Raw genomic sequence first — 14,180 nt, forward strand, 5'->3', positions numbered from 1 at the left:
TCAATGGTGTCAGTCCTCAGTAGATGGCTGGCTAGGGTGACAGGTGGCCAGCGTAGAAGTGGTTAAGAAATCTGATCTAGCTTCACATGTTGCTCGATCACCTTTCCTGCCTCTCCACTGCTGCTGCAAGCGACATGGGGGACCGCAGGAGTGCACACAGTAAGTGGATCGGGGGATGCCCACCCCTTTTTCCCACACTGGAAATCCTTGCCAGGTGACATCACTGAGTGGCACCGATCTCCTCGCCCCTGGGTTGTAGATGGCAGCCACACACACGTAGGATACAGAGGTGAGAAAAGACGGCCGATGAGGAGGAGGAGGGGGTGTGTGTGTGCAAGGCATAGGGGGTACGATCAGGGGATGGGGGAAGAGGGCAACTGCCACTTTTTTTTCCTGCACCTTCAGATGAAATCAGCCCAGATCTTGTCATAAAATAAAGTTAAAATAACAATGTAAAGAATGTAAAACGTGTGTTGTGTATGTGTGTGTATGTGTGTGTGTATGTGTGTGTATGTATGTGTGTGCCCAATATCAGAGGGAAGGAGGGAGGGGGAGAGGGGAGGGAGGATTGCACATTTTACAGCTCACTGACCATTTGGCAATCCATGGAGAGGAGGGTTCTGTAAAGTGGCTCCTTTGTGACATCTCTAGACAGACTGGGGGTCTGCTCATTTGCATGTCATTAGCTATGCAGGCGGCCAGCTCCATATAAAGAGGCAGGCGGCCAGCCAGAGGCAGAGAGAGCAGGAGAGGGCAGGACACCAGGACACCAGGACTGAGCATAGCCCGAGCAGGACAAGTCAGCACACACCTCACCTGGCTGCTGGGATTATCGGAGCTCCGGGAACTATACCGCTCCCATCGGGTGCTTGGCTTTTCTCTGGATTGTTGCCTTTTACTGGGTTCCTATGGAGATCTAGGGGCCAGACAAGGTGGAATTCTCCTAAAGGTGGATGCTAAAGGACTCCTATCTTCACCTAGCGCCAGTCTCCACCTTTTCTGCCATTGACAAGCTCGGTGTCACCCAATGAAAGGGCGTCTCTAGCCGGGAGGAGAAGACACTTGAAGGGAACGCAGAGCCGGCGGTGCGGCAGTCTAAGCTGTGCTCTCCATCCACCATCTGCGGCTGGCTCTGCCTTCTACCGCACCCTGCAGACACACACCATGGGGGCCCATGCCGCACTCTGCCTGTTCCTCGTCTCGGCTCTGCTAGCCCAGGTAAGACATCCATCCGCAACTCCGATTGGCTCTCACAGTGACAGCGAGCTGCCACCACTGACCAGCGGGCGCTGGAACTTTAATATCCCTGCCATGGAGGCCATGGGCTGGGGGGCTTTGTAAGTTTCATAAGCGATCACCCTTACTGTCTGGAAGGAAGGACGGCATAGGGGGGCACTTGAACTTTAATAGATGGGCAACCTTTCCATGGAACCAATATTGATGGGGGGGGGTTTGATTATTAGAGTGGTCGCCCTTACTGTGGATATAAATAATCGCAGATGCTATAAATAGAGGGGTATTGGAACTTTATTAGATGGACATAGGATTTGTACGTTTAATGAGAGATCACCCTTCCTATGGAAGGAATCAAAGCATATGCCCTTTGCAGGAGAGGATTGGAACTTTCATAGATGGGCACCCTACCATAGAAACAACAGCATGCTATTTATTGAAGGATGGGGGGGCTTTGTAAGTTTAATGAGGGATCACCCTTCCTATTGAAGGAATCAAAGCATATGCCCTATGTAGTCAAGGATTGGAACTTTCATAGATGGGCACCCTACCATACAAACAATGGCATGCTGTATATTGAAAGATGGGGGGCTTTGTGACTTTAATGAGGGATCACCCTTCCTATGGAAGGAATAAAAGCATATGTCCTATGTAGGTAAGGATTGGAACTTTTATAGATGGGCACCCTACCATACAAACAACGGCATGCTGTATTTCAAAGGATGGGGGGGGGGGGGGTGTTGTGAGTTTAAGGAGGGATCACTCTTCCCATGGAAGGAATAAAGCATATGCCCTATGTAGGTAAGGATTGGAGCTTTCATAGATGGGCACCCTACCACAGAAACAACGGCATGCTATATATTGGAAGGATGGGGGGCTTTGTGAGTTTAATGAGTGATCACCCTTCCTATGGAAGGAATCAAAGCATATGCCCTATGTAGCCAAGGATGGAACCCTACCATAGAATCAACGGTATGTTGTATATTGAAGGATGGAGGGCTTTGTAAGTTTAATGAGTGATCACCCTTGCAATGGAAGGAATAATAGCATATGCCCTATGTAGGAGAGGATTGGAACTTTCGTAAATGGGCACCCTAACATGGATGCAATAGCGTGATATGTTAAGAGATGGGGGGCTTATAATGTTAATGAGTGATCACCTTTACTATTGAAGGAATAACAGTTTATGCTATATAGGGGGTGTTATAATTCCAATAGAATGGCACAATTTCTATGAATAATATATAAAATGCTATATTGTAACTTGTATGGGCACTCTTACCTTGGAAAGGATAATATGCTGTATTGTAACCTGATTGTGTGGGATTCCTAACCATGGAAGGATTCAGAAAAATGCTACCTGTGGGAGGTTTTGTAACTTTAATAAATGGGCATCCTCACCATGGAGGGTTCATATAAAATGCTATATTTGAGGTGTTGTAAATTTAATAAATGGGCATTCCTATCATGGAAGAGATTAAATAAAATGCTGTATGTAGAGGTTTTCTAACTTTATTAGATGGGTACCCATATAATGGAGGGAATGATGACAAATGCTACATGTAGGGGGTTTTGTAATTACAGCAGGTGGGCATGCTTACTATGGAGGGATTCATTTTATATGTAGAGGTGTTGTAATTTTAATAAAATGGGCATCCTTACCATGGAAAGAAGATTTTTGTAACTTTAATAGATGGGTGGCATTTTCATGGAAATTATAATAAATGCTGTATTGTAACCTGAATGTGTAAGCTTCTTTACCATGGAAGAAATACGAAATACATGCTATATATAGGGGTACCTAGTTCATTCTGGGGGGGCATTACCTTCAATGATGCCTAGACTGTAGAGAAAGTGAAGCTCTGCCATCCAGGCCTATTTTGGCCATCACTGAAGGAGAGCGACAAATATATGTGCTGTGAATTTCAAATGCAGGATGGCTGTTTTATGTGATGTATTTCTCCTGGCTTTGTAGATCTCTTGCTCCGGGCTCTTTGAGTTGAAGCTGCAAGAATTCATCAATAAGAAAGGTCCTATGGGGAATATGAACTGCTGTCGTGGTGGGATGTCCGGCTCTCAGGGCTTGCAGCAATGCGAGTGCAAGACTTTCTTTCGGATCTGCCTGAAGCACTACCAGAGCAGCGTGTCCCCGGAGCCCCCATGTACCTATGGCAGTGCCGTCACCCCAGTGCTGGGCTCCAACTCCTTCAGCGTCCCAGAGACCATCAGCTCAGACCCAAGCTTCACTAACCCCATCCGATTCGCCTTTGGATTCACCTGGCCTGTGAGTGACCTAGTCTTTCTTTTTCTGAGGATGCTGCCTGTACATGTAGTTGATCACTGTTATTAATCCATCCAGACAGGGCAGCTTGATGGCTGTAAAGGCTGCTGAATTCAATGCTGAACAATACGCTTAGCAACACCTAATGCAAGCAGCAGCTTTGTATCTTCTGCACACCAGGGACAGCTAACAGGGTCAGACACTCTGATAGGGGTTAAGTACAGTAGTTGATGATAACATGGGTGATCATAGGGGCTTTCAGAGGGTGGTGGCTGTTGACACAGGGTATTCAGATTAGGTAGATTAAGCACACTGTGTACAGGGTGGGGTTGGATTACACTAGGTGAAATAAACCCCTGGATAAAAGCAGCAATACCACTCACATAAAGGCTTGCTTAGCCTAAGGGAAAAGGTTTATTTTTAGGGTTTGCATCTGTCTGTATGACCCAGGGGGATGTTTAGTAGTCCAAGCTCAAAGAGATGGAACTGAAAGGCTGAAATTTGTGTGTGAAAAAGAAAAGGGAAGGGAGGGGGTGGGGAGTTCGGATGAAAAAGAGTTATTTGTCATAGGCAGACCCTTTATTTTTCCAAAAGGAACAAGTGTTATGGTGTTGGAAATGCCACTGCCCAAGTCTCCCCCTCTTGTCTTTGGTAGCAGTTGTATAATTGTCAGCACAGCGTGAAATTCCCAAAAGGATTCATTTTACAGCCCTCTCAATGTGTGAAACTAGGTAAATTAAGCGTGAAGATTGATGACAACAGCTCTGCTAGGCCCCCTGATCTGCTGTGTCCTTCCTATCATGCCGAAAGGGTTAACAACACACACACAAAAAAAAAAAACATGCAAAATTCTCACTTTTTACCACCATCAGTTGTTGCAGCAGTGCATGGAAAGCCAGGCAATACAAATGTGATGGTAGTCAGGAAAGGGTTAATCAACCAAGGCTCTTCTGTACGCAGGCGACTGGCACTTAAGGGGTGGTGGAGGGGATCACTGCATAATGAAACAACAAGCATAAAAATCATACCAGGAAATAACTATTAAAAGTCCACCCATTTCCTTAGGAAAAGTGAAAACATGCAGCTAGCCAACACAATTCTCTGAGCCTCGCCTAGGCAGTGGGGGTAGGCAGCTATCAGTAGTTGGTGTTATGTGCTGATTTCTTCTACAATTTGAAATGGAACATTTCTGTATGTCAGTGTGATATTCCATTTGCGTTTTTAAGCTTCTTATTAATATTGCCATTTTTATTTTCTTGTGCACAGGGTACTTTTTCCCTCATCATTGAAGCACTGCACACCGATTCACCAGATGATCTAAGTACAGGTAAGAAGTGCTCTGTATAGGGTGGTCCTTTTTTTTTTTTTTCTCTCTATTGTCCCCCATAGTCTTTCATGCTCACAGCAGGAAGGGCCAACTTGCCACCTAACACTTAAGGAAGTCCATGTGACAATGTGTTCAACACCTTTCCAGTGTTTGATCTTCACCATGGACTCCTAAGGATGTCACTAGGCCCAGTCCAAGAAAATGTTTTTTTTTATCCTTGGAGCTATTGCCAGCATTTATGCAATATATTACATTTTGAGTGATTTGTAGGATCATAGTATAATCAGTATGGTGGCTTAAAAAGGGATTTGCTATGTTGGATGAAATGTGGTTATTAATAAAGGTTTGTTTTGGTTTGGCAGAAAATCCAGAGCGCCTTATCAGCCGCCTTGCCACCCAGAGACACCTAACAGTTGGCGAAGAATGGTCTCAGGATCTGCACAGCAGCGGCAGAACAGAACTCAAGTACTCCTATCGCTTTGTGTGTGATGAACACTACTACGGAGAAGGATGCACTGATTACTGCCGCCCCAGGGATGACGCTTTTGGACACTTCTCCTGTGGCGAAAAGGGAGAGAAAGTCTGCAACCCCGGCTGGAAGGGGCAGTACTGCACTGAACGTAAGTATAGACTCTAAAAAAAAAAACTTCCATAGTCTTATAAATAGGTTGCATGTAAAAAAATAAAAATGAAAAGAATTCCATCCATTTAAATCAATCCCTTTTATATGCAGAAAATGACGCAAGCATCTGACATTTTATAGTCAAATTATTTTTTATTTTATTTGTCCAATTAAATGACACATTTGCTATGCAGAGTGTCTCATTAATCATGTTGATTAGCTCCTTTTTATACTGCCTAATGGGGGTGTTCTCCTCTTTTTTTTGTGCATTCAGTGTCACATAGCTGTGTAAAATGTGCACTGCCTGCTTAACGAGCTTGTCTTAAGCTAGAGAAACAAGAAAGCTTCCCCCTTCCCCCACCGTCCTTTGTGAGGCTGGTGCCCCTCTTTCTGCTGAGAACTTTGGACCATTTATTTAAATGATAATAATAATGAAAAGTTTTCAGAGAAATCACACGCGTGCCATAGATTAGATCTTCGCAGCGATTGGCCGGGAGAACTGCACCCCTGCCCGTGATTGGCTAGAGGCAATGGGGTATTGTTGCAGAAGGGCAGCTGCTGGGAGAGAATAGACAATAGAGCAGCTGTCCTGTACTGGCACCCTGCACACCAGCTGTCCACTCTTATCTGCACACACTCGCTGGGATATTAAGGGGTGGAACCATGTGTGTGTTTAGAATTAGGGAAGAAGGAATAAAAAAAAAAAAAGACTTCTGACCCTCACTTGGAAGAAAAAAGTGCGTAGAAAGGGGGAGGGGAAAAGAGGTCTGGGAGCCTTCTTTTGTCACTGTGTAAATGTATTAAGGAGAATGCCTGTTTGCAAGTGACCAGGAAAGTTCCCAGTTACCAAATGAGAACAGAATCCAGCAGTCTGCCTATAGAATCTCATTTGCAGAAACTTCACCAATTCATGGCTGTTCATTTTGATGCTCCATAATAGATCGCTTATATTTCCCATTTCTTTTTATTTGTGCAGCGATCTGTCTTCCTGGATGTGACGAACAACATGGCGTTTGTGAAAAACCCGGAGAGTGCAAGTGAGTTTACCATGTTAATGTTTGAACAAAGTCAGAGAATGTTGTCTGTGTATATAATTAAAAGCAAAAGAGCAGCTGACATATACACACACATAGAATTTCTGCAGAAGGGTTTCATACTTTCTATTCTCATACATATTCCAAATGCTTTCAATGAATCGTTTAAAAGTCAGTCTGCTGTGTTCTCGGTAACAAATTGATAACCACTTTTTTTTTTTTCTCCATCCAGATGCCGCGTAGGTTGGCAAGGCCGCTACTGCGATGAATGCATCCGTTACCCTGGTTGCCTGCATGGTACATGCCAACAGCCTTGGCAATGCAACTGCCAAGAAGGATGGGGTGGACTGTTTTGTAACCAAGGTGAGACTATACAATAAACAATGATGAAGATGACTGAATTTAATAAATGTGAAAGGACAGATTTCTAATAATTTGCTTTGTTCATTGTACAGACCTTAACTACTGCACTCACCACAAGCCTTGCAAGAACGGAGCCACCTGCACCAATACTGGTCAGGGAAGTTACACTTGCTCTTGCCGTCCGGGCTATACTGGATCCAATTGCGAGACTGAGATCAACGAATGTGACGCAAACCCATGCAAGAATGGAGGAAGCTGTACGGTAAGTCATTTTTGTCCTCCTAATTAGTTCTTTGGGTTAACCAAATGAATGTAAGACTCTGGAGTTAAGCTATAAATTGTTTGGTAGTTTTACTCAGGGAAGAGTTATGCAGTTTTCTTTTCTAAAGTGACATTTGCCTTTTTTTTAAAACACAGGACATGGAAAATAGCTATTCCTGCTCATGCCCACCTGGATTCTATGGCAAAAACTGTGAGCTCAGTGCCATGACTTGTGCTGATGGACCATGCTTCAATGGAGGCAGATGCACGGATAATCCAGATGGTGGATACAGCTGCCTCTGCCCAGTTGCCTACTCTGGCTTCAACTGTGAAAAGAAAATTGATTACTGCAGCCCCAATCCCTGTGCCAACGGTAAGATCACAGTCCAGTTGTGTTAGTTAGTTGTTAGTATGAATCAGGCCTTTGATAAATAAACAGAAATACGTTCAGTTGCATATGTATTGTTTTGCAAAAAGTCCCAGTAATAAATATAACTATTAATAGGGAAGGTGGTGGGAATGAAATAGCAGTTTAAGTCAAGTTTCTGTCTGCAACCCCAATATCAGATTTTGTATCCGTGTTAGTATAAATTGTGCTCGGCCTTAATCAGTTTACATTCTCTAATCATTTCCTGATTGGCTCTGGTACAGGAGCTCGCTGTGAGGACCTTGGAAATTCCTACATTTGCCAGTGCCAAGAAGGCTTCTCAGGGAGGCACTGTGATGACAACCTGGATGACTGCGCTTCCTTGCCCTGCCAAAATGGTGGCACATGCCAGGATATGATTAATGAGTATTCATGCACCTGCCCTCCAGGGTACACTGGGAAAAACTGCAGCATGCCTGTGAGCAAATGTGAACACAACCCATGCCACAATGGGGCAACATGCCATGAGAGGAACAATCGTTATGTGTGCGAATGTGCTCGCGGTTATGGTGGACTTAATTGCCAGTTTTTGCTCCCTGAGAAACCCAATGGTGAGTCTGCCGATAAGTTTATGGAAAAGCCCAACGGACAGTTTCCATGGATTGCAGTGTGTGCTGGAATTATCTTGGTGTTACTATTACTGCTAGGCTGTGCAGCGGTAGTCGTTTACGTGCGGCTTAGAGTACAGAAGAAACGGCAAATGCCTGCTGCCACTCGTGGTGAAACCAAGACTATGAATAATCTGGCCAATTGCCATCGGGAAAAGGACATTTCTGTGAGCATCATAGGCACCACTCAGATTAAAAACACAAACAAAAAAGTAGACTTTCTAAGTGAAAGCAACAATGATAAAAATGGCTACAAGCCAAGATACCCAACTGTGGATTACAATTTAGTCCATGAACTGAAAAATGAGGATGCAGCTAAAGAAGAACGGAGGAAATGTGAAGCCAAGTGCAGCTCGAGTGACTCAGATTCAGAAGAAACGCACTCATCACATTTAAAAAGGTAGGTATCTTGATGTTCTGCAACTTTATATACAGCTGTAATGGTTTATTGTAACCTCTGCTTGGACCATGTCCAATTCTAATGGCTTACCATTTCTTTGATACCCACAGTGATCCTTCAGAAAAAAGGAGGCCAGACTCTAATTACTCCTCTTCGAAAGACACAAAATATCAGTCCGTATATGTCATATCAGATGAAAAAGATGAATGCATCATAGCAACTGAGGTTAGTATTTTATTTTGTACTAGACCTGTCGAGTTTAGAGCCTTCTGTAGGGGTAATGCAGTCTAAATGAACTCATGGTAGTATGACCTATAAAGTCAAGCTGCTCTTCTTGTTTGAAGGTTTGTATGTTTTATTGGCTTTAAACTTTACAAAGCTAATTAGCGTTCCCTTTAAACATTGCCCTCGTCATCTTTTATATTGAGAAAGGAAATGTAGGCTATGTAAAAAATATTGCCTAAAACCATTTCATAATCTCAATCCACCAAAAGCATAAATTATTGCTGTGTGTTTTGGAAACCTTATTGCATACCTTAGTAATGCTGAAACCCAAACAGTTGATGGTCAGGACTAATGCAAGTACAAAGCTACGACTAATGAGTGTTAGGTCAAAAGTGACCAGTAGTTGTAGCTTTTATAGTCTCTATAAAGTAGCAGGAATACATATACAGTACAATAGGCATTGAAGTCATAGGCGGTTATTTATTAAAGCTGGAGAGTGCAAAATCAGGTGCAGCTCTGCCTAGAAACCAATCAGCTTCCAGGTTTTATTGCCAAAGCTTAATTGAAAAACCTGAAGTTAGAAGCTGATTGGCTACCATGCACAGCTGCACCAGACTCTGAGTTCTCCAGTATTAGTAAATCCCTCCCATAATCTTATTTGCACCTTCAGGGTGTCTGAATATGACTATGAAATCCAATAGGTACCACTCAGACCTAGTGCACTCAGTAATCAGAGCTCAGTAACAGAACTGGATAACTTAATAGAGCTTTTAATGTTCACTTTTCAAGTAAATATCAGTCACAAATCGTGGGGGTACAGGGCTGTCCATTGGACTTTAAGTATGCCAAACACTGTGAATGCAGGAACATATGTTAAGTGATTTGCCAACAGGTGACTAAGCTTATCTCTTCTGTTTGTTTCCACAGGTGTAATACGGAAACTGTACAACACATTCTTGTCATATATTCAGAGGTGACGCCCATGTGAATGCTGCTGATAATAGAGGAGAGGGACATCCCTTTGTTGACTGCTGCTGAGACACTAAATTCAGACCGAGCTGGTTCTCTACTGAAGTTAGCAAAAATGACTGCAAAACAAAATGGACACTACAAGCTAGCCTCTGTGTCCAGACACAAAACTGTTGCACTGCCGTTTCAGTTCTTCTTCATTGCACTATGGACAGTTGCTTTTTTTTTTTTTTGTCTTTTTTTAAAATAATTATTATAAAATATATATATATAAATATATAAATATATATATTTAATGAATGGACTTCTACGAGTCTGCAGAAGATGAGTGCACTGCCTGAGGTGTATAGTTGAATTCTTTATGAGCCACTCCGTTGCTAAACTCCAGACACTGCCTTCCTTAGTCTTTTTTTATACTGAAAGGTGTTTTTCACTAGGTCAAAAAATGTGTGTTATTTTTTGAACTTGTAAAACTATTTTTACGATATTTGTAAAGCTTGAGTATTTGTGATGTTCATTTTTTATAATTTAAAAAAAATGGTAAATATGTAAAAAGGCACTTCGGGTCTATGTGACTATATTTTTTTGTATATATATGTATTTATGGAATATTGTGCAAATGATATTTGATTTTTTCTACTTTTTTTGTTAATGAAGGAATTCATTTTTAAACTATTTTTCCAAAATAAATATTATGAATGATAATATCTGGAGTTTTTTAATATACTGTAGAGTCACTATAGAGTCACGTTGGGACTCAATGAGGTTCGATTTACTGCAGGAGTAGGGACTGTTCACTTTGCAAAGTGAAAGTTTCAAGATTGTAAATGAAATTTAGATGCAAACTAAGAATAGTTAATAAATTAGATAAAGCTGTGTTCACTGTAAGCAACCAATTGTGGGGTACCAAAAATCCTTTTTTTTTTAAATTTACCTCGACTTGATTGGGTAGTCAATAAAAACACGGGTTCAGCTTATTTACTATGATTCACTTTGCAAAGTTAACTTACACTTTTCAGCGTGAACATTTACTTGGTAAGTGGACAGGCTCTATTTCTGTACACAGTAATGCAGGGTAAGAATATGTTTTAGGTTTTTTGGCTGTCTGAATTCCCACTGGGGATATTTATTCCCTTCATTTGTCCTAGTGTGCAATGTCACCAGAAGTGATGGGAAAATCACAAATCTTAAGTTGTTACCAGAACAAAAAAAAGGGAACTCTTCCAATGCGGTCACTTGTGGTGGCAACTGTCTGAGTGGAGATTTATCTCACTTCCTGTTGTGTCCAAATAAGTGAAGGGAAATCTCCACAACTTAACAAGGGGCTATAACCATTCCTATGCCATCCATGATGGAAAAAAAAGTTTTGGCCTTACATATATGTTAGGTTTCGAATTGGTGTGTTTTTTGTTTTAGTGTACTTGTGTTATAGTTATCACTTTCTGCTGGAAACCTTAAAGGACTATTAAAGATGAAATAGAAGATATCTTATGGGAAACAGATATGACTAACATGTACAGATGTTGTTTTGGGATTTGGGGGGATGCAATCTAATTATTTCCTTTAAGGGTTCATGTAGAATACTGCCTTTTGCATTTGAATGCAGTGCAATGCTTGTGTTTGATCACAAAATGCTTGTTGTGCCCAAAGAAAAGCAATGCAAAACAAGTCAAAAGCAGTTGGAAAGGTCACCCACACTACAATCTTAAAGTAGAAAGGGAAATTTGCAAACTGTTTACAATGCGCATCAAACACAGGAAAAGAATGCCTATCTACATGAATATTTTAAGTTACCATTACAGATAAGTTGGCCATAGATGGTTCAAGGTGGGTAGAGGAATACCCCGCCACCGCTATATTATATTCTGGCAGCGGGACTCTTTGCTGTCAGAATACACTGATCAGGGGTTGTAGCCCATTGGCTGCAGTCACTGATTGACAAAAGTTTTCCAGCTTGTCTGTTCGATGGAAGTCAGTATAACAATCTACTTCTGGCTGTGGCCAGCTGTAGTATTTCCTGAACCTCATATGCCTGATAAATAACTTAAAGTATATTTAGGACCAAAACTTTTTCTGGCTTTGAGTAGGCATGGTAGACTGTGTTCGGTTTTTCTTTTTTTGTCTGTGTCCCTTTGGCAAGATTTTCTTTCTTTCTTTTTAAAATTTTGAGAGATCTCTTCAAGGGAACAAAGCCACATAGTCAAGTAACTAATTTATATGAAATAGCTTGTGGTTTACTTATTAATTTGCAATTTTCACTATTGGGGATGAAAAACCTGAATTTACCTTAAACATTCATTCATATGCAGGGGAGTTTAAAAAATATTGAACTTTTGGCATGATCAGATTTTGAAACAAAGGCAGGTTCACTTCACCAATCTGAAAATGACTCCCTTAGGAAGAAAACCCCCTTTTGTTAAGTTTAAGTGGCTTTTTAATTCTATTGCTAAATTGCTATTGTTTAATCGGGTTGGCGTAGGGAAGGGTTAGAATGTCTGTCAGGTTTTTTTTTTGCTGTACACACTGGCAGGGTTTATCACCGTCTGTGTCCTGATGATTACTGTCACCAAGATAGAAAGTGAGGGGAAATCCAAAATTGTTGACTCCAGAACAAAAGACAAAGGGAAGTCTTCCAATATGAACACCAGTTCTGGAGACAACTCTCTAAAAGAGCCCCCCCCCCATTTTGGGAGATTTCCTCTAACTTTCTGCTGTATCTCTGAGACAGAAAATAAAGGGTAGATTCCCCAGTAGTTCACAAACAACAAAAAATAAAATGACAAATCTTCCCTACTCTATCCAGAACAAAAAAAGGTTTGGCTATACATACACTTTACACTTTTCTAATTAGCATAGTGATATGCCTTTCAAAAATGCAGTTTTTGTATCCTCACCAATGACAAAAACCAAAAAAATCCTCACAGTCATGAGTTAACAGGAATATTTTTTCAATAATAAATGTGTTGCCTTTCTGTAATGTGGGAAATTCTGGATGACTGGTTTCCAGATAAGAGATCCCATGGGACTTCCTCCATGATAAACAGGCAAGTCCAAATTCATTTATAACAGGTTAATTTTTAGGACACGTGCAAAGAAAATGATCTGTACACTGTGATTATCCTTGTGTTGTGCCAACAGGCCTGTTTATACTAATGCCAGCTAATCTGGTGCCACATGACCAAGTAGACAAAAATGCAGCAAAGCACTTGAAGAGAGTCTCTTGTCACCCACATCTGCTGGAGGTTTCTTTTTTGGTAGCAATTTTTAGTGACACTGTGCCACAGACTCTGGGCTTTGGGTCTAGAGACAATCAGCCCTTCCCTTGTAAATTCTATAATGTTTCACCACTCCAAGGGGTTGTTAGACAAACTACCATGTTCATTTCAAACAGCAGGACACATGAAATACATATGTAAATATATTTTTGTTTGGTAGGGCCAATATTTTTTGCATCACTTCTGAGAATTTTTGACTTTACTCATGCAGAAAAATAAAAATAATCTTTTAGAACAATAGTGCCTAACCCTTTAATAATTATTCATTTCCCAACGAATTGCCCAATATGGCCCTCTATACTAGACAGTCAAAATCATCATCATTAATCCAATTAGTTACCACTGTGACTTAAAAAAGCACAGCTGAAACAAAATCATAAAGACTTTATTCAGACTGCTGAAAGCATCCAGTCTGTAGATTGTTTGACAGTAGAACCCTTGTAGGAAGGACGCAGCATAGCAGAAGCAATTGCTGAACATGTATTTTGGAGAAAATGACAATTTACTTTTGGGTTTTGGCCATGGATTTCCCCCACCAAATAATACCCTTTACCCCCTCTAGTTAATTGTTGCTGAAAAAAATTCTTAATCTAAATACCCCAAATCCCAACCTAAATCTGTGGCCACATGATGCACCAGGTTCCACATTTTTTTTCTTTCTCACTGCAGCGTGGAAGGGGTCTTCTTTGGGTGTCCACATTATTGCTTGGTGATGTAGTGATGTAGATACCTCCTGGAGACTCAAGTGAATTGACACCATCATGAGGGATGGTGACAACACTGGTTGATAATGGGCCTTTAATTAAACTGTAGATTACAAGTCTTTGGTAGCAGATGAGACACTAACAAGAGATAATTGAGTCAGGTAAAGGGTTTAGGGTTTTTATCTTGACTCCAGCTTCACCTAGTGAGTTTCCTAAAAACATGCCACTGTCCGTGTTGGAAGGTATAAGAGCAGACTTTAAGGCCAACTACCTGCCTGCCTTATTGCAGGTACTTCAGCTGTGAGTCTTGAAACATACACTATATTGCCAAAAGTATTGGGACACCCCTCCAAATCATTGGATTCAGGTGTTCCAATCACCTCCATGGCCACAGGTGTATAAAATCAAGCACCTAGGCATGCAGACTGCTTCTACAAACATTTGTGAAAGA

General features: G+C 41.4%; 1 protein-coding gene across 1 annotated transcript; it reads left to right on the forward strand.

Annotated features, from left to right (window-relative positions):
- Window positions 1-611: 611 nt before the first annotated feature.
- Window positions 612-10,455, forward strand: DLL1 (delta like canonical Notch ligand 1). The gene is made up of 11 exons (XM_089669692.1): window positions 612-1,218; window positions 3,209-3,517; window positions 4,781-4,841; window positions 5,204-5,461; window positions 6,440-6,500; window positions 6,730-6,860; window positions 6,953-7,122; window positions 7,278-7,494; window positions 7,773-8,556; window positions 8,667-8,781; window positions 9,709-10,455. Exons 1-11 carry the CDS (start codon window positions 1,165-1,167, stop codon window positions 9,712-9,714), a joined length of 2,166 nt encoding a protein of 721 aa, XP_089525818.1. The 5' UTR covers window positions 612-1,164; the 3' UTR covers window positions 9,715-10,455.
- Window positions 10,456-14,180: the final 3,725 nt, after the last annotated feature.

The sequence above is a fragment of the Staurois parvus genome, unplaced genomic scaffold, assembly GCF_062004578.1.
Source record: "Staurois parvus isolate SC_StPar_1 unplaced genomic scaffold, SC_StPar_1.0 ptg000081l, whole genome shotgun sequence".
In the NCBI taxonomy this organism is placed as follows: Eukaryota; Metazoa; Chordata; class Amphibia; order Anura; family Ranidae; genus Staurois; species Staurois parvus.